Consider the following 21,369-nt stretch of genomic DNA (forward strand, 5'->3'; position numbering starts at 1 on the left):
TACAAATGTCTATATATTTTACTGGATTTTTTGTGAGATCAACATTTAATCTTAGCATAAATCCAGCTGTTCTGTGAATTGTAAATGGCCTGTAGATGTGTAGCACTTTATCAGTCCAGAGAACCCCAAAGCGCTTCATACTACATTCAGTCATTCATCCGTTCATGCACACATTCAGACGCCAATGTTGACAAGCTACTGTGAGGGCTTCAGAGGTTTGAGAATTGTAGAAAACAAACAGCGTCATGAAGACCAAAATGGGGCAAAGACTCCATTGATATGACAAGCAACCATGGAACCACAGTAACCCTGGAGGAGCTGCAGAGATCCACAATTTGATGCAGTGACGAGATCTGGTTTCTGTACTGAGCATGAAGTTGACCCCTGTCCTGTGTTAACCCTCTGAACACACTATTCTTGCAATTACACAATAATTTTTAAGGTTGTGTGATCATCAGGCAGTGGATGTAGGCATGACGTGATCATGGAAAAACTAACAGTTCTGTTTCACGGCCTGACTTTGACTATGTATGCTGCGTGGTTTTACAAGGAGTAGTGACTTTTGACAGTTTTCAGCGATCCTTGAGGTTAGCAGGCCTGAGCTTTTGTGCGCCTCTTTCTAACATCCAGCTGTGTAGGAGGATGTTCGGCTTTACCTCAAACGAAGGTGTGTGAAGAAGCTAAAATGAGGAAAAGAGAGAAAAAGACCGAGGGCAAGGACACAAACGTGACACCTTTACACTTGGTTGTCAGTTAGCTTACGGGCCCCATTTCTCCTGGACTCCTTGGTTCCTTTTCAAGCGACCTCTGGGCTCTAGTGTTTAGTTTTGAGACTGTGAAATCTAAGCCAGGTCTTGCTGTACACTGGAGATGAAAGGAGAGGGGATGGGAAAACTGGGGTTTGGAAAGCGTAGAGGGTGGAAACTTGGAGAGGCTTCATCAGGCGAGAGACGGACAGCTTTGCCAAAATATTGTGTCATCCATCAAAATCTTTATAGTCTCCTAGGGGTTTAAAGATCCGAGGTGGGTTGCTGCAATCAGACATTTCACAACAATGATAAAAACCAGACAGATTTTAGTCATTGTTGCATGTTCATTTTTTTATTTCACAAAAGATTTTTCACATCTTAAAACAGTTTTTCATAACTTTCTTTATGTACAATTTTACATATAAACATCAACAAAAATGAGTTAAGCGTGTTTTTAACAGGAAAATAACCTTATTCTGGGAAGACCCTTCACGTTGAGGTTTGATGAGCAGGATTAAAACACAAACCAGTGTACCAGGTAAGGTCAAGATTGGATAAATGAACAAATGAGATGAAGTACTGATGAAGCTCAGCTCCTAAAACCAGAGTCAAACAACTTTTCAAATAATTTTTGTTCCCTTTATTAGTAATTCTCATCCTTGTGAGAAATTATGTTGATACATAAGGAGGTGGGAGTTAAGAAACAGCCATTTGAAAAATTCTGATAGTTTTTGACAGATTTAGATAAACAAAAACAAATTTAGAAATCATTTTGTGTTTGTTAATTATTAAACTTTTGTATGTAGTAGTAATTTAGCAACCTGGTCTTTGAAGGTAGATTTTAGTGAACTAATTGCTCTTTGGATTGTAAAGGTTGCAATATCTTTATATGGGAAATATTAATAAAAATATTTTCCATGTAAAAATATTATTTTCAAATTAAAATAATGTGAATATCTTCCATTTTGACCTTCTGACAAACATTTTCTTTGATAAACATGGAAACGTGGGATATTTAGATGACTGAAACTGAATAAGGAGCTGAGTGCTACACATTACACATATCCTACATTATAGTTACCACTTTGGTAGCTGCTGACAACAATATTACAAACAAGTAAAAAAAAACAATAATTTCTCTACATGTAGAGGAGGAAAAAACAACAGAGTAGGGTAAGAAAATGCACAGCTGTACCAATGGCATGAACATCGGAAAACACATGATCACAAAGGTTGATGTGGTTTTAAACTCATATTTTGATCATTCTGCTTGTAGCTTTTGTTCATGATGACTGAAAAGTGTGTGCATCTTAAATTGTCAAAATTGAGGATTTTCATCCTCAAGACTAAAGAAAAAAGTTAAAGATGAAAAAAAATATCTTGCAGGTCTTTTTCTTCTTTGGAGCGATCTACGCTCCACACTCACACACACAAACACATCAAACACACACTGAACAACATATACTGTCCATGCTCGTATAAAAAAAACTCACAAATAGATATGTATAAAAAAATTTCAGTGTTCATGTCCCGACATCCTGCATCGGGTTGAAAATGTCTGTTTTTGGATTAATGGTGGGCCTCAGTGCAGCGCCATGGCTAATAAGACAGGGGTCATGGTGAAAAAGAACGACAAAGACACCAGCTGTGCTGCAGAGCTGCCGATGCTCCTCTGGACGTTTGGCTCCATGACAGCGGGGTCATCTGAGAGAAGGGAGAGAGCACAGGATTTCATCAGTCAGGAATGGTAAACACACCCAGTTTGAGCTGATCTGAGGCCCAAGTCCAGTTTGAGCTGTTTTGTTTAAAATCAGTCCTCACCTGCTGGGAGTCGGTTGGAGGGGTTGTGAACTCCTCCAGCAACAATAAATGTAATTTTTTCCTCCTCCTTTTGGCTCTCCTCTGCCTTGGATTTGTCTCCATTAGCCTTTGCAGAGCCTTTGTGTCCGACGACATCGACTCTCAGCCTCAGACAGTCGCTGCCATGGTGATGCATTGGCTTGGCTGTAGATTTCAAGAAAGAATAAGGGACGTTTTTAGTCAAATAAAAGTCTAAGATCACAGCAAATGTGAAATTCTCATTTTTCTTGTGAGACTTACAGATGTAGTAGTAGCTCTCCCCCGCCCTGAACTCTTTTCCCAGTGTGAAGGGCGTGAAGCGCTGGAACTTCTCTGAAAATTTTTCCGGCGCATGGGGAGCGAAGGGTCTGGAGCACTCCCAGCGGAGCTGATCAAACGAGTGAGGCTTGCACACGTCATAGTCCTCCTTCTCCACCATGTACAGCACATAGCGTTCTGCTGAATGCGATGGTACTTCCTCGTGAGTGTAGTGGGGGCAGATGATGTCCAGGTAGTCATTGATGCGCACCTTCACCGTGTAGTCATCCCACAGGAAGCTTTAGAGAGAAGGTGGGAGAAGAGGTTAGTGACAAATGCCCCAGCTTTTCTCATATCATCTGTTCTCTAACGTGCGGCAATTGACAACAGTCTCACACAAATAACACGTGTCAACGGATAGGTTAAATATGCAGGACACAATGTGAGGAGGTTTTTGTTTCGGTGAGCGTGTGCAAACTGATTTCAGCAACAGAATTAGAAGGAGCCCAATCAGGCTTGACCTGTTTATGTTGTTTTTAGACAAGAAAACACACCCAGAAGATTACAAACGTCACACACTATACCCACTGCACATCTCTCCATTGTGTTTTCCTCACAAATGGAGTTTCCCTTTTTAACTGCCATTAAGTAAGTGGAAAATAATAAGTTTACGTCATTCCCCAAATAATATTTCTCTATTCAACCACAAGTGTGGGTCAGTTCCAGGCATTAAGGTATAGCAAGGTTAAAAACTTCTAAAATGTTCTAATTTACTCTTCCTGTCTTTTTAATGAGATTAAAGACAATGTTTTAGAGATTTCTCTAGTTGATTTCTCTAGATTTCCACCACTGGTTGTCACAAACAAAAATACAGCATAAAAGCCACACCAGTCATGAAAGATATTGGTCCTTGATGCAGCCATCCCGAGTCTCTCTTTAAACACTTTCTTTACCTGAATGTTTGTAATTTGCTGTCATATTCTACTGTCCCTGTTTTTTGTCTTCACCCTCTACTTCATTTTATTGTTTCTTTCAAGCCTCTTTGCTGGCATCCTATGCTTCCCGTGTCCTGATAAAGTATGGACACATCATCATAAACCCCTTTAATCCCCACAAGCGCATCTGAGATTGTTTAGTGAGAACCGAAAAGCTGCTGTTATGCATTTACTTTCTGCTAATCAGTAGGGGCCTCCGGTTTTGGAGCGGAATTAATGGGTTTAGAGGAGAAGGGGCAATTTATATGTAAAAATTAAATTAACTAGTCTTGCCTCTACAAACACAAAGCAGATGAGGCCGTCTAGTTGACATGTTATTCCTTCTGTAAGATCTGCCAGAAAAAGGAGGCGATGAAAGGTTTTTATTTGCACACAACTCCCATTACATCCTCAGAGGGCCTAAAGACTCTGCGCACTGAGAATGGAACATGTTAAGTGTTTCCTGTAATACTAACTCTTTGGATTACAAGTAAAGCGTTGTAAAAACAGAAATATTACAGTGATTTAAGGAAACCGTAGTTTATTCTTTTCTTTCCGCACACATTCTGCATGTGAATGTCTCAGTGAATAACTGAAGGTAGAAGCGCTTTGGGGTTCTCTGGACTTTATAAAAAGCTATAAAAGTGCAGGCCATTTACCATTTATACTACTATTTTATATCAAACAGTTATTACACTGACAGGAAATACTTTACTTTTTCACTTCACTATTGCTGCTGGTGCAATTTTTTTGTGTAAATAATTGTAAGCTTTTTGCATTAATAAATGCCTGATTCCAAAACAAAGACTAATTAATGTTTCTGAAATAGTGTCTGAATAAACTACTACAATCTCTTTGAGATTCGATTGCTTTTAAGACGCAAGGAGTCCACTTTAACCATGTAATGTAACATTTTAAGTTTAGAATAGAACCTTACATCCTAAACTAACCCTTTAAAAAGGTGCATCTGGATGCTTGTAGCATGTTGTAGCACGTAAAAGTGACAAGAAAACAGCTCCTGTGTGTCTGCCTTTGTTTATGTCTGCAGTAACGCTGTCATCAAAGTCGGAGACCTGCTGGCTCTGATCCCACCCCACCTCCTTTTAGCGACCTGTTGTTGTGACTCCTGTCAGGACCCCCCACCCCAGCCAAGTCAGACACCCAGGCTCCATGTGAGGGCCCCCTAACCCCTCCTTCCTTCCTTCTCCTCCATAAGCCTGTAATACATTGGTTAGCTCTAACATACCTGTCAAAACACGCTTTGTTAGCAGAGCACAGCACTGCACTTGTTATCCAGGGCTAATAAGACTGATTACTACCTTCTGCTTATAATCAGGGTTTTTTCCCCCTAAGTAAAGGTCTTTGTTGTGTAAATTCTTTTGCAAAGGTGTGTAAATATGCATTTGTGCCTGGATGCCATAGCAAATGCTTCTGCAGAAACAATAGACACATCTGTAGCAGCGAAATTGGCCAGATAAACTCAGATCTCCTCTCACTTCCCTCCGCTGTTTTCTCATGCCCAAGCCATAATAACAGGACTGGAGCAAACAAGGCGTTTGGAGGTCTCAAGTGGTTCCTTCTGAAGTGAAGAATAGCTTAAAATTGTATGGAATACACCTTATTTTTCCTCCCCACACCGCCTACTTGTTAGCGGTCTGGCCTGGCTCTGCATTAAAACACAGTCTTGTCAAAAGCCAACTGAACAAAAAGATTCTGTTGCTAATTTAATTCACGGCTTGGGCTTTTAAGAAAACTCTTCTTTATCCTTCTCTTCACCTCCTCCTTTTCCCTTCCTCCAATGGTCTAGCTAATTAAAAGCTGTTAGGGGTCTGGGACCAATGTGTTATGAGCAAAAGCAGGGGAGGAGGATTGAATGGGGTGTAATTATACCCTCTGCCTCCCCGAAGACAGACTGCCTGAAGGCTACAGGGCCCCTTCAACCTCTCTGCTTAAACCTCCGAGGAGCTTTCACTGCCCTGACTAATGTGGAGTTGTCTAATGTGTGCATCCGTATGGCTGAGGGGCCTTTGGCTGTATCATCTCGGTTGGCCAACACGAATGTCACCACAAGATGAAAACCTTTCCAATTCCACCAACCTCCTTTTACTTGTTCGCTCATCTTCCCGCATCTACGCTCACCTCCGACTGGGATTTCTCAGGAGAGTGAGAGATGCAATAAACCTGATAGCTCAGTCCTTTGAGCGATTCAGAGCCAGGTGTGTGTGAGTTGTTCAAAACCTACTTACACACCGCTTCCTCTTCCTACGCGCTGGGGTTTTGAGTGTGTGCTCTCCTTTGAGATTCTCTGAAGACCCTTATCCAGGGCATGTGGTGCCCCGGGCTCCTGAACACATCTGCTCATTGAGGCCTTGCATAGTCCCTTGTGTGTTCATGTCTTACATGAGATGGAGGTGTGGGTAAACAGAGGAGGTTGAAGGTTGTTGTCTTTGTTCCCCTCTGCAGGTCATTTCTCACAGCGGAGCTACTCCAGTTTTTGCGTCATCAACTAAGAGGTGTGTATTATAAGAGTCTCCTGGTCACTTTAGCCTATTACCAGTTGGTAAACCCCTTTCATGTGTCACCATTTCTTCCTTCTGTGCCATTTTGTTAAATTATTAATTTTTTAATGAAGATACATCTTAAATACTTTAATCAAAAAGCAAATAATTTCCTGAAAGTTGAGTGTTTGCTTTGTTTCCATTTCTTTTGGTTCTGATCAGTGTCTAGGCCAATTCACTCTTCTGAAATATGACAGATTATGACCGCAGACCAACCAAATGGCATTCAACCAAACCAAAATAATGACCTGCTTGTAGATATCCTTTATTCTGTCAGGGTCTGCATTTTGTTTCCGTTTTATTTTGGGTTTTTTTTGGTTTGAGTTTTTTTTTCCTGCCGTTGGAACTGGCATTCCTCATGACATCCACCAGAGGTCGCCAACAGACAGAGCCCCTGGAAGGCTGCTGAGTTCAACCCGTCTACACACCTGCAGCTTGTTTTGGAGGGCGTGGATTATGGATTTAAGCAGCAGCTCCTCTCCGTCTCATCGCCTGAGTGTTTGCTTACTTCGGTAACAACTCGTTCCAGAACTAGGCTCTCTGTGATCTGTTCCGCTCTAACCCTTTGTTGTCTTCCTCGTCAGATATCCTGCTGTTCCCTCGCGGTTCTGGCGAAGAGCAGTCCTCCCCGAGTTCAGTGCGCGCCTGTGCTCCCCTCGTTGTGGATTCCCTACCTCCTGTGTCCTCCCTCGACGCTGTCGGTGCTACCGGTCAGAAGCCACCCCTCGTGTGTCCACCCTTTCCTCTCGTCGATCCCTCTCTGGTGGAACCCCCCTCATTCCAAGTAAGACAGACTCTGGAATATTCCCGAAGGATTTTCTCCTCACTGCTCTGACCCTGCTTCTCCTGTTGGTAGCAAGACGACCCGGTCATCTGCACCAGGAGTCGCGTCCTGACCCCTCCCCTGACTTCAATAAACTGATTATTGTGCACTTGATCGTTCTCTCTGATTGTGTTCTTGCATGTGGGTTCGTAAAGTAAAACTCAACATGACAGAACACTCAGGCCAAGCTACGACCTCCGCAGACGCGATCAGAGGAGCGTTATCAGACCAACAAGCCCTCATTCAGCTCCACGATTCAGCTCTGAGAGAGCTGGGAAATCGCCAAGCTGAAACTAACCGACGATTAACTGAACTCTCAAATTTCCTACAGAATTCATTACCTCAGGACGCAAATCAACCTTCTGTTTCCCCATCCGCGCCGTCATTAGCCCCGGATCCGCTCGTCCGCTCCGGCTTCTCTGAGGTCCGCCCGGCAACTCCAGATAAGTTTTCTGGTGACATCAAGAAGGTAACAGGATTTATCCTCCAATGCACCATTGTCTTCAACCATTCGCCACAGAGTTTTCCCAATGATGACCGTAAGATTTCTTATGTCTTATCCTTGTTGACAGGCCGAGCCTTAGAGTGGGCCGAAGCCCGGTTTACCACCGCAGTTAATTATGGATGTACCTACCCCGAGTTCCTAACTGAGTTAAAACAGGTCTTTTGCCAGGGGACGGAAGGAACATCCTCTTCCAGAGATTTGCACGGGTTAAAGCAGGGGCAGAGGAGTGTTTCTGATTTCGCCATAGACTTTAGGATCAAGGCGGCCGCATCTGGCTGGAACATGGTAGCTCTCAAGAGCGCCTTTTTCCATGGGCTAAACGAGCAGATAAAGGACGAATTAGCCACATTGGATGAGCCAGAATCCCTGAACGATTTCATAAACTTATCCATAAGATTGGACAACCGAATCCGTACTAGAGCCAGGGAACGCACCCGTCGAGTTTCTTCTCCATGCACCTCTCTAACCAGTAGTCGTCTTTCTGCTCAGCACTCACCTCCTTCCCCAGCCCCATGTATGGAACCCATGCAAATAGGAAGCACGAGGCTCACACCCGAGGAGCGTCAACGGAGGTTACGCTCCCAGCTCTGTATTTACTGCGGTGAGCCGAACCATGTGATTGCTAATTGTCCTGTACGTTTAAACCCGCAGGTCCGGCAGTGAAGGCGGGGAAACTGCCGGCACCGTCCACTCCTAAACCCCGTCTCACCTTCCCTGTCACCCTATTCGCCAACAATGACTCACTTTCTGTGTCAGTTCTCATTGATTCCGGTTGCGAACAAAATCTCATCAGTTCCGACATAATTCACCAGCTCTCCGTGCCTACTGAACCGTTACCAGTTCCTCTCCGTGTCGCTGCCCTGGACGGGAGGGGTCTACCCCAGATAACCCACCGGACCAAGCCACTACGCCTGCTAATTTCTGGTAACCACACTGAAGAGATCATTTTCTATGTGTTTCCCACTATCAGTTCCCCCATAGTTCTAGGATTCAACTGGCTATTCAAGCATAACCCCCAGATAGATTGGGTTGAGGGACGGATTACTTCCTGGTCTTCCAAGTGCCACACCACCTGTCTCCGTTCCGCTGTTCCTTCGCAGCCCACACGTTCCACGATGGATGAGGTGGATCCATCCGACGTCACCGCCGTCCCTAGTGAGTACCATGAACTCATCACTGTTTTCAGTAGGGACAAAGCCCTCTCTCTACCACCTCACAGACCATATGACTGTGCCATCGACCTCCTGCCTGGGGCCCCTCTACCTAACAGTAGACTGTATAACATCTCCAGGGCCGAACGCCAGGCCATGGAGGACTACATAAATAAATCCCTCGCTGCAGGTATTATCCGTACCTCGTCTTCCCCTTTGGGTGCTGGGTTTTTCTTTGTGGGGAAGAAGGATGGTTCTCTGAGGCCCTGCATCGACTATAGAGGCCTAAATCAAATCACCATCAAAAACAAGTATCCTTTACCCCTGCTCTCCTCTGCCTTCGAACCTGTTCAAGGGGCAACCGTCTTTTCGAAACTGGACCTTAGAAACGCTTACCATCTACTACGCATCAGGGAGGGCGACGAATGGAAGACCGCTTTTAAGACCCCTATGGGGCACTACGAGTATCTGGTCATGCCTTTTGGTTTGTCTAACGCCCCCTCCTTCTTCCAGGCCCTTGTGAACGACGTCCTCCGAGATTTCATTAATGTGTTTGTCTTTGTCTACTTAGATGACATCCTTATCTACTCAAGGACCCTGGTGGAGCACCAAGAACACGTCCGTCTAGTTCTCCAGAGGTTACTAGAAAATAAATTGTATGTGAAAGCCGAAAAATGCGAGTTCCACCGCCCGTCAGTAACTTTCCTGGGGTACGTCCTTGAGAGCGGACAGATCAGAGCAGCAGAGGACAAGATCGCAGCAGTTCTGGACTGGCCTCAGCCTGAAACGCGTAAACAACTCCAACGTTTCCTAGGCTTTGCCAACTTTTACAGAAGGTTTATCCGGAACTATAGCCAGATAGCTTCCCCCCTCACAGCTCTCACCTCCACAAAGAGGGTGTTTAGTTGGACTCCACAAGCCGAGGCCGCCTTCACTGAACTCAAGTCGCGGTTCTCCAAGGCCCCTGTCCTGGTTCAACCCGACCCAAGTAAGCAGTTTGTAGTGGAGGTTGATGCATCCGATATTGGGGTGGGGGCCGTTCTGTCCCAGATCACTGAGCAGGATCAGAGATTACACCCGTGCGCTTTTTTTTCCCGCAGACTCTCTCCAGCTGAGAGAAATTATAATGTGGGAGACAGAGAATTGCTGGCCATAAAACTGGCTTTGGAGGAGTGGCGTCACTGGCTGGAGGGAGCAGAACACCCCGTTCTAGTCTGGACCGATCACAAAAACCTGGCCTATCTCCAGTCAGCTAAAAGATCCAACCCACGCCAGTCTCGCTGGTCTCTGTTCTTCGCACGCTTTAACCTTTCCATTTCCTATCGTCCAGGTTCAAAGAACGTAAAGCCAGATGCCCTGTCCAGGATACACTCCCCTGACGATTCGGAGGAAAGCCTGGCTCCCATTCTCCCGCCTAGTTGCACGGTCGGAGTAGTAACGTGGGAGATGGAGGACATCATCCGCCAAGCGCACCAAACCGAGCCTCCTCCTGAAGCCTGCCCTCCAGGTAAACTGTACGTTCCCTCCGCTGTCCGTGCCCGCTTCCTACAATGGATTCATGCCTCCAAGTTCTCTGCTCACCCTGGAGTCAGTCGCACCATAGGGTTGGTCAATCGCAGGTTTTGGTGGGGATCGATACACAAGGACGTTAAGGAGTACGTCTCCGCCTGCGCAGTCTGTGCACGCAACAAGTCGTCCAACCGACCCCCTGCGGGCCTCCTACAGCCGCTACCCATACCAAGACGACCATGGTCCCACATCGCTGTCGACTTCGTCACCGGACTCCCAAGGTCCAAAGGTATGACCACTATTCTCACAATCATCGACCGTTTTTCCAAAGCCTGTCATCTTGTCCCCCTACGCAAACTACCCACCGCTGCTCAGACAGCTAAACTACTCATCAAGCATGTTTTCAAGCTGCATGGGATACCCCAGGAGATCCTCTCCGACCGCGGGCCCCAGTTTATCTCGCAGGTCTGGCGTCAGTTCTGCTCCGCCCTGGGAGCCAGGGTGTCTCTCAGCTCCGGGTATCATCCCCAAACCAATGGGCAGACTGAACGTATGAACCAGGAGCTGGAGGCCGCCCTGCGATGTCTCACCTCTACCAACCCTGATGATTGGGCTCCGCACCTTCCGTGGGTAGAGTATGCACATAACTGCCACACGTCTGCAGCTACTGGTCTCTCTCCCTTTGAAGTAGTCCTGGGATACCAACCTCCTCTCCTCCCGGGTGACGAACGTAACATCTCTGTCACATCGGTCCAGCACCACATTCGCAGGAGTCACAAGATCTGGAAGGACACCATCTCCGCCCTCAACGACTCATCCGCCAGTAATAAACGACTCGCTGACCGACGTAGGATCCCTGCCCCGACATACTCCGTGGGGCAGAAGGTATGGTTGTCTACACGTGACATTCCCCTTAAATCTATGTCCAGGAAGTTGTCCCCTAGATTCATCGGTCCTTTCGAGATACTGGCGCTCGTGGGTCCCGCGGCTGTGCGACTCCGACTCCCTTCATCCATGCGTATCCACCCGACCTTCCACGTGTCCCACATTAAACCTGTTCTCTCCAGTGACCTTTGCCCTCCGGCCGAACCCCCTCCTCCCTCCCTGGACGGGCGGGGCGACGCCGTTTTTGCCGTCCGTCGGCTAGTGGCCTCCCGGCGGCGGGGTCGGGGCTACCAGTACCTCGTCGACTGGGAGGGCTACGGCCCTGAGGAACGTTCCTGGGTCCCAGGATCGTTCATTGTGGATAACACCCTCATTAGGGAGTATTGGGACTCTCAGCCCTCATCCTCTGCTCGGCCGCCAGGTGGCGTCCGTTGAGGGGGGGGTACTGTCAGGGTCTGCATTTTGTTTCCGTTTTATTTTGGGTTTTTTTTGGTTTGAGTTTTTTTTTCCTGCCGTTGGAACTGGCATTCCTCATGACATCCACCAGAGGTCGCCAACAGACAGAGCCCCTGGAAGGCTGCTGAGTTCAACCCGTCTACACACCTGCAGCTTGTTTTGGAGGGCGTGGATTATGGATTTAAGCAGCAGCTCCTCTCCGTCTCATCGCCTGAGTGTTTGCTTACTTCGGTAACAACTCGTTCCAGAACTAGGCTCTCTGTGATCTGTTCCGCTCTAACCCTTTGTTGTCTTCCTCGTCAGATATCCTGCTGTTCCCTCGCGGTTCTGGCGAAGAGCAGTCCTCCCCGAGTTCAGTGCGCGCCTGTGCTCCCCTCGTTGTGGATTCCCTACCTCCTGTGTCCTCCCTCGACGCTGTCGGTGCTACCGGTCAGAAGCCACCCCTCGTGTGTCCACCCTTTCCTCTCGTCGATCCCTCTCTGGTGGAACCCCCCTCATTCCAAGTAAGACAGACTCTGGAATATTCCCGAAGGATTTTCTCCTCACTGCTCTGACCCTGCTTCTCCTGTTGGTAGCAAGACGACCCGGTCATCTGCACCAGGAGTCGCGTCCTGACCCCTCCCCTGACTTCAATAAACTGATTATTGTGCACTTGATCGTTCTCTCTGATTGTGTTCTTGCATGTGGGTTCGTAAAGTAAAACTCAACATGACATATTCAAGTTAAATAACCACAATTTCCATGCAATACACAGGGTAAAATACAAATAATTACTCTGAATTGTCAGTTGCCAAGGTGGTATAAACCCTCCTGTTCATACATTTCATATTAGGTATGAAATGTATGAATTACATATTAGGTACGAACTGGCTCAAAAATTGGCAAAGGGGATAAAATGACCAGCACCCTTTGTTAGGTTACAGGGGGGTTATAAAATAGTAAACAGCTGCAATGGTTGTTGCAGAAGGTGGCTTTTTCAACACTTGTCTCTTTGATGCTTTGAAGTCTTGCCATTGTCATTGCAATACTCTTCTGTTTTTGTCTTCTTCCTGTCATTCCTGCTTTCCTCTTCTCTTTTCCCACCCCTACCTCCATTTGCACCCCTGAAGAGCCCCCACTGGTTTTGGGCAAACTACTTACAGAGGAACGTCTGTCTTTTGCCGCCTCTCCAGAGAGAGTTTCAAACTGCTGGTCAGGGTCGAGGGGTTAGAGTTCAGAGTCGCAACTGCTCACAGACGCTACCATCCAAGTCAGCATTGGTGATATATGCCTCACACACACAAAGCATTCAAGGAGAAAGCCAGAAACCCCCCTCCTCCTATCCTTCTTGCATCTGCTGTGCAGGTAATCAGTAGAAAGTGTGCACACTCTGGAATGTCACAACCAGGCAGGGGGGTTACGGTTCGGATGGTTTCTCACAAGGCATACTCATCAAATTTCTTATACTGCTTTATCACACTTTCACTGTGAAGTCTGAACTTAATACGCTATTAATTTGCTGCGGTATGACAGATTCACACCTCCTTTCACACGAGCTGTCAGGAGGCCTAATGGGTTTTTAGTCTCTCATAGCGGGCTGCCACATAATAGCCAATCTAAAAAGTCTTTCTATATTAGCTTCCATCGTAATCTAACAGGAGGGAATTCTTCCTCCACTATCCACCATTGCAGCTATTTGCAACTAGTTTTTATTACATCTTTAGAGTTCAACGTTGCAGTTTATAATTGAGTTGGGGTCTCATTTATGCATAAAGATACTTATGCAAGTTGAGAACCTTAACCCATGTCAACAACAGTGCTTCTCTTCCCTCCCTTCATCCATCACTGTCCACTCTCTCCTCCCTCAGTCTCCCTTTCTCTTTTATTATTCCACATCCAGCCCACCCCCACGCTTTCTCCCTCTTTGTCCTGTCTCTTAAGGCTGACATAATAAACTGGAGCTCTTCATCCAGGCTAATTTCTCAACACAAACCCCTTTCTTCACCTCAACCTATACCCAGGCTGCTACCTCTCCTCCTATTTCATTCCCCTTCACTGCGACACCCAAAATGTATTTACATTTTTTTTCATGGTTTTAGTACATGTTTCATACAGAAAAAACATTTGCAGTGTAACACTCATGTAAATAATTACTGGCTTCTTTGTAAATAATCAGCAAATGCAAATCTGATGAAAATAGAGTGTGGATATAAAGCTGTGATGTTTTTAGAGTTACTAAGTGCTCATAACTTAAGACAACATAATTTCAAAAGTCCTGACCTATTCCTGTAATATGCTGTGAGAGTGGGGAACACAAAAATATAATCTGTTCATCAAATATATTTTTTTATTCAAAAAGATTTAATAAGGTAAGAGTAATTGTAAGAGCAAGTGTCCCAATGTTCCCAGCTATGACTTCAGGGGGCGACAGTGAGCTTCCTGTAGACACCAGTCTGCTCTACTATGCAAGTATGCATGAAATGCTATGACTGACCCGGGCACACACACATATATAATCTTGTTCACTCGTAATGTGACAACATTATGTGTAAAGTGGCCTCTCCTGTGTTGGCAGAGAAGGACTATAGTGGAAAACTACTGGGGCCAAAACAGAGGAAGGTCTGTGAGAAAGAGGGGAAACTGATGGGAGACGTGGGAGGGGGGGTCTGGGTGTGTGGGGGAAGTCTGGACTATAGATAAGGAAGCAAGAGAATGAAGTGAAGACAAATAACAGAGGTGCATGGATACCTTAATGACAGAACACTATCTCCATGGACAAAATAAAGACACAAGTATATACGTTTCTATTTACTAGCATCCCAGGCTGGCTCTGTATATAAAGCAACAGGATAGTTATACCAGCTGGGCCATGATGCTGATAAAGGGCCCTGATTATGAATGGAAGAGCAGTGTGTATGTGATTGTGCTTCTACACGATGAATCTCATCAGGGGGATTATTGTGAGACTGACAGAACAGAGCTTACATCACCACATCTTGCATTATATAGCGGCTGGATGATAAAAATTTGGTGTTTCTAGGTCAGGTGGTCAGATTAGAAACTATAATCTGACTGTTTGAGGATGTGCTAGTATGGGTTTGCATTCTTATTCTGGTGAGGTTAGAAGAAGACAGTACATGGCTCTGGAGATGGTGGTGGATATGTAATAAAGATTAAAAAAGTGAAGAGAAGAAATGGAAAGAGCATATATTAATATGTAGTAATGCTCGTTGCACTAGCCATGCTAAGCAATGATTTCAGATTCTAAAAGGGTTTTAAGTGTGTTTTCTGTAATTTTGTCTGTTTAACAGCAACAGCTCTCGCATACAGCAGATAATCTAGAACTTCTAAACAGAAATCAGATTTCTAAAACCAGTCAGATAATTGGTTTTGGGGTTACAAAAATCAAAGATTGGAAATTGGTTCTTCTAATCGGTGCATCTCCAGGTTGGGGTGACATCAACCACCTTTACCACTTGGAACATATAGTCCAGCGGCAGACCTGTTTGCTGCATCAGCATCAAGGCTGAGATAAGCAGAATATTACATTACACCAAACACCTGATAAATTATATCTGGAACACCCAGTCCACTGAAGATGGATGATGATGGTGTTGTAACAGAGATAAGATGACGTATACTATTAATAAGAAAAAGAGACAAAGAACTGCAAGGCCTGGGGTCAAAATGGGAGGAAACCCAGCTGTTGGAGAGCTGGGGAGAGGAACAGACAGGTACAGAGGGAGAAAAAAACACTTGCACGCACAGCTGACAGAGTTGAGTATAGTAACAGTAGGCTGGAATGCTGTCTGTGGCTAATATTAACATCCAAGTCCTCCCCTTTTTTGCCCCACACCCCCCAAGCGGACTGCGTGTGTGTGTGTGTGTGTGTGTGAGTCACACACTCGTCAAGTCTCGGTGAGGCTGCCTACGGTAAAAAGGCCACTCCTTTCTCGCTCTCTGACGTTCAGGTGGAATCATGTGCTGTCAGTCCAAAACAAAAATACGCCTGCTGCCAGTTAAACCCAGTTAAGGGCCAGCGTAAGTTCAACCTCTCCCCTAGAAGCACTAGTAAGCGCTTGTACAAGCCAAGACACGTAGCGGAAAAACAGGACTTCACCTGTCACGTAAGAAAAAGTAGCATGCAAACACAGTTGTGTATCAAATCAGTGTGAGGGATTAGGCCACAATTCCTTAGGCTTGCTGACAAGATGGCAAATTATTCATGCCTCTATAGTACCCAACATGAATGAGCAGACTGCTGCCATCTGGTCACTGTCCTCCTCCTGTAAGATAAATCTGTGCAGCCTCACAATTAGGCCAAGGATCAATTAGCATCAATTATCTGTGGAGCGTACAGATGGATCAATGCAGTCTGATTAACAGCAGACTGATGGATCACATGGGGATGGTTCAGGGCAGGTGGGATGCAATAGAAAAAGAAATAGTGAAAAGAATACATTTGGAAGGAAATAAAATAAGACCAAGAATTATCTTGATTTCCTAACATTTGGGGCACATTAATAGAGGGTATGACACTAAAAGTTGATTCTCTGTTTAGTTTATCTGTGTCAGTCTATGTTTAGACACGCAGAAGAAGGGATTAGTCTTTTTCTATCATTTTTTACCCCCTCGTTTGGTTACGCAACCCCCATTTGACAGCAAAAATAGTCCAGGGTCGGATTAGAGACAGCGCACAAGATCTGACTTTCCATTTGATCGGGCCATTCTCTCGTTCTCCTACCCCTCCATCTGCCTGCCCCGTCTTATTTAAACTCAATCCCAATGAGCTCCAATATCCCTTCGAGATCCGACTTTAGATTGTAGGAACCCACAAACAGAATTTCACATTGGGACCCACCTCTAGTAAAAGTCATAGCCACCTCAGCGTCGCCGACCTTGCTTTTGTCAATTGGTTTCCTAAGTTTTAAGTTGGTTTCCACAACTTGAAGTTATTTATATAGAAAACAGCAGGGTGTCCAATGGTCATTTTAAGTAATGTTTGACAAATATTTTCCGAGTACTAACAGTTTTGAGTACATTTTTCAACTTTCTAAAGTTCTAGTGGAAGTGAAAGTTTAACAAAGAATCCACTGAACAACATTCATTCATTAGTTTAGAGCTGTTAAAGTATCTTTGAATTACGACAGTTAACGTACCATTTATGATGCCAGTCTTTACTATCTGTACAATCAGTGAATTATTCAGCCTGTCTATTCTGAATTTAAGACCCTTATTAGGTTTCCAAGGTCAGCAGGGGGCATTTAAGTGATCACAAGGTTTGTCAATAAGGCCGGCCCTGATCTCTGTTTTATCAGACCCTGGTTACACATTTTTCCTCAGGTCTTGTGAACCAGATTTTTCCCCACCTGTTCAGTCTGTCTGAGGTGAGTTAGGTGTTAGGCATATTGTTGAATCACTACAAATGATGCAAGCACTGCACACTGCATTTACCTTCAGGTCTCCAATTAAATTATCACACCCATTGTTTTTCCCTTTTTAACCACCCTTGTTTTCATTGATGAAGGGCAATTACAGAGTAACTAATGTATTCAAGACAAGACTGACTGTCCGTAATGGTTTTGCCCTTTTTGCTTCTCGATTATGGGTTTTAATCGACCCCTCTGGGGAGCAGATAAAAAAAAATAAAACAACAACTCGGGGACCGTCCTTCAGCTCGATTTCAAAATAATACTCACTGAGATGACTCGCCCCCCCACGCTAAAAGCTCAATAAATCGTGCTGAGATACGTCAAGCCTGATCGATCCCACTGAGTGGCCGGATAGCATTACATTTCTGACCTCAAAACAAAATCATCAGCACTATATGTGACTCACGGTCTCTGCAGGATACAAATCCTCCCCGATGGAAAAACACACTTTTTCTTTCTTTCTTTCTTGTCTTGCATTAGGCAGTTAACTCCCACTTACTAATAGACACGCCTTTTTCATGACACACACGCACGCACACAGGTGCAGAGCACGCAGACAGCATGGGCCAAGTTCATACTCGCCAGTCTATTTTTTACTATTAGAGTATGTCTGAGTCTATGTGTTACAGTTAAATATAGTGGTGAATGTGTCCATCTGTCAAGGCATCCACTCTCTGATTCTAATATACATATTTAAAACTGCTAACCACTCAAACTCACCTAGCCACCTGAAAAGCATCATATCATTCAGATTTTCCCGTTGTTTTTCCAGTTTGTTGTAAACTACTCTCATGATACCAAGCTTTAATGCACACTTTTCTCTGATGATGTCAAATGGGGCAAAAGGTTACTAATCAGGTTTTTTTGAGTACTTATATTTGTATTTTTCCTGTTTTGTCCCTATCTTCATTAACATTTCATCAAATTTCTTGTTCAAAGTGTTCACTTATACTGTGCATGACTGCGACTAAATGTTTGACAGTTAAAGGGCGGAATGAAATGTTACTGCTTCACTCTCAAGTTCTGTCAAAACTTTCTCAGCTCCCATAAAATCTAATCCGTCCAGAATTCCTGTGCTTCTTGTGAAGCTATTAGTCCCAATGCGCATTAAAAGAGGGTTTATTTAAATTAAAATATACAAAAAAACTTTGCGTTTTGTAAAATCATGCATACTTCAGTATCCAGATGTGTTTTTGTCAATCATTTTTCCTGGAGTAAAATTTACCACTGAATAGCATCCTTAAAGTTAATAAAAAGGGTATCCAAACAATAACCTACACGCTTAGCGGTATTATGAAAGTAACAATTAAAACCATTTTTGGATGTGGTCACACAGAAATAGCAAAAACGGTAAGAACAGTTTCAATTAAATGAGACGTGCACAGTGACTGATCAAATTTAGAAGTTGCTATTCTCCGCGCTGCAGGAAGAGAAAGTGTAGCCCCGATCTGAGCACTTACTTTGGGTTTGAGCTGTTCCAATAGACGCTGTGCCGCTCCGCGGAGGCAAACCACGCACCGATGGTCAACGCCAAACACATCAGACACACCACATCCATGGCTTCTGTTCTCTTCTCCTCAGCCGGTTAATTGGAAAAAAATATTTAGATTTTTATTTTTAAAGAAAACGTCCTCAGTGAAAGATTTCAATGCGCGTAAAAAAGTGAGCACTCGTGGAAGGCGACGCTTGTACTCTAAAGCTGTTGTCTGTCTCTTACGAGCGCAACTTGTCTGTTTTGTCTCATCGTGACTCCGCCCACTTATTCAGTAGCCAATAGGATACAGGTTCATTTTTTTCCCACCTTATCCAATCCCTCCACTTCGCCTGCGGCTGACAGTCTTTTCCAGGAACGTAGTCAGATACAGAACTGCTCTAAGGCAAAACAAGTGATGATTTTTTTTTTCTGTTCAAAGAAAAAAAAATCCTGTATGTACATATCAGCATCAAGTTCGAAAAAGACACTGAATTATTTCTTTTTCGAAGTTGGTCCATATCAGTTTTAATAATTAAGATATGAAACTTACTTTTTTAGCTCATAATATAATGGTGTTTAATACGTGATTAAATGATCTAACTGGAGATCTACTTTTCAGTTAAGCTGAAGAGGAAAAATACATAAATATGACCAGTAATAACATTAAATAGTTTGTGTAAAATATTTCCAGAATAGGGAGCCAAGGTTTTCTAAACACACAGGAATTGCACTGTGTTACATTACAATATGTTAACAAAGATGTTTTTTTCTTTTCTTTTCTGTTCAGGGCGCAACAAAAGCAACTACAAAAAATAAAAAGGTAACTGCAAAACGTTTAGCCATAAATGTTTTCCCAGGTCAAACAAAAGCCTATTAAGTTAGCTTTAAATAGTTAACTTAATTCTGAATGCTTTCTTTAGTACATGTTCATTGCTGTATTTTCCTACTTGTCCTTTGTGAATTCAAGCTCTTTTTGAGCCCCACGCCAGCAGGGTGCCCTAAGCAGTTAAAAGCCGATCCTATACTACGTATGCGTATTCAGATAATAAACTTAAGATTTTCTTTGGTGTATCTTAAAGGGCTGGTTCAGGATCCCCAAAGAGAGGTTCTGTGTGAAGGTTATAAGCAGTTAATATCTGACCTGGAGTAAACAACTCTCTAGCATCGTGCCAGCAACAATGACGAGGGTTTATATCCATATAAAACCTCAGTTCTTTGGCTGGAGCTGTTTATCCTCTCCAACAGAGGCTGGTTGAAATGACAGATTTTGCTCCTATTACTAATATTAAAACACCCAGTGCAAACATGACAGTGGATGTAATAAAAACAGTATCTGTAAAAAGCCCAAAGATAATTTTAGGATTGGTGCCACACAGTTGTTTGCTGTGGTCTAGCCACTCAGAAAAGCGGTTAGCATCAACCTCTGGGATCCATTGGATTTATACTGGAGCTGCTCAACCCATCAAATTGCTGTAATTGCAATATTAATGTCATAATATTGTAGTCATCATATCGCATGATTAGATGCAATAGTTAAAGCAACAATAGTGTATGCACTGCATATAGATAATATCTCTGGACAAACTGTCGTTACCCTTGATGGCCAGAATTGTCAAAAATTTGGATGGACAAAATATTTAAGATCACTGAAATAGATGGTAAATAAGAATGATGGAAAACAAAGACAAGGTTAAGAAAAGATGGTGATAAATTGCAACAGATATCATCATCAAACAAGAAAAAGTAAGTTCTCTTCTGCAAAAAGTAGCCAGGAGGGAGAAAGTTATATTGATAATGGCTTTCTATGGCATTATAACAGAACCTCACTACAAAAATTTAGAACTATATCATTAAAATCTTACATTAAAGTTATAAAACCCCTGGAACAAGCTGCACAACATGTGACAGTTTTTTTTATGACAAATGTCTCCAGTCTGTGTTATAGCATGACAAAGAAGGATTATAATTATCTCTGTGGGAACATGTAAGCATTAGTTTCATAATGTTGTTGTTTTAAGTGATTTTAACCATTTATATCACTGCATAAGCTAAAAATATTTCCTCTGCAGTATTAGTGTTTACTGTTGTAAACACTAATTCTTTTTTATCTAGAATACAAAGATAAAGTAAAATCCTACAGACAATGTTTTGTGCCAGTCTGATTTGGTGATGGCATATTTGTTTTTATGTGTTGTAACGCTATTCTCAGTTGCTTTAAAGTTAAGCTAGATGCCTCTATGACGAAGTTTGTGTTGCAATTAATTGCATGTTGTGCTTACTTGGTATTTATGTGATGCAGCCTGTAAATATGGACTAAACTGTATTGTTTGTAGTTACTCTCTTTATCTTTTTGCAGCTCAATAGATTGTTGCATGTTTTTTCTTCAATGTTTTGCACTATCTGCATTTAAGTCCTATAAATCTTTACAAGTAAGCATGTGTGGGCCCAATTTTCCTGCAAGTTGCTGCTCAGACATGCAGATGCACAGATTATGTTTTGTCAGATAGTAAAGCATTATTATCATCTTGTCAGTGAGTTTTATCTCAGAGTCTCCACTTGGCTGTGTCACCAGACAGGTAACTACAATAAAAAAAAGTTGGCAGATGGAGGAGATAAAGTCCAGAGTGTTGAATGTCTGCGAGACTGTGGCCTCAGCAGGAGAGGGGCTACCCTCGGGCAGGGATGAACTCATGCTGAGGTGATCTGGTGAGGAGCTTTGTGTGTCTGAGTGTTATGAGTATAGAGTCTAGCTGTCCCAAAGCTTGGTTGGGCAAGCA

At 43.7% G+C, this 21,369-nt stretch overlaps 1 protein-coding gene across 1 annotated transcript; it reads right to left on the bottom strand.

The window, feature by feature from the left end:
* Window positions 1-1,079: 1,079 nt before the first annotated feature.
* efna1b (ephrin-A1b) lies at window positions 1,080-18,836 on the bottom strand. Its single transcript, XM_032558744.1, has 4 exons — window positions 18,579-18,836; window positions 2,850-3,145; window positions 2,571-2,753; window positions 1,080-2,453 (listed from the first exon to the last, which is right to left on the bottom strand). Exons 1-4 carry the CDS (start codon window positions 18,674-18,676, stop codon window positions 2,332-2,334), a joined length of 699 nt encoding a protein of 232 aa, XP_032414635.1. The 5' UTR covers window positions 18,677-18,836; the 3' UTR covers window positions 1,080-2,331.
* Window positions 18,837-21,369: the final 2,533 nt, after the last annotated feature.

The sequence above is a fragment of the Xiphophorus hellerii genome, chromosome 3 (assembly GCF_003331165.1).
Source record: "Xiphophorus hellerii strain 12219 chromosome 3, Xiphophorus_hellerii-4.1, whole genome shotgun sequence".
Lineage (NCBI taxonomy): Eukaryota > Metazoa > Chordata > Actinopteri > Cyprinodontiformes > Poeciliidae > Xiphophorus > Xiphophorus hellerii.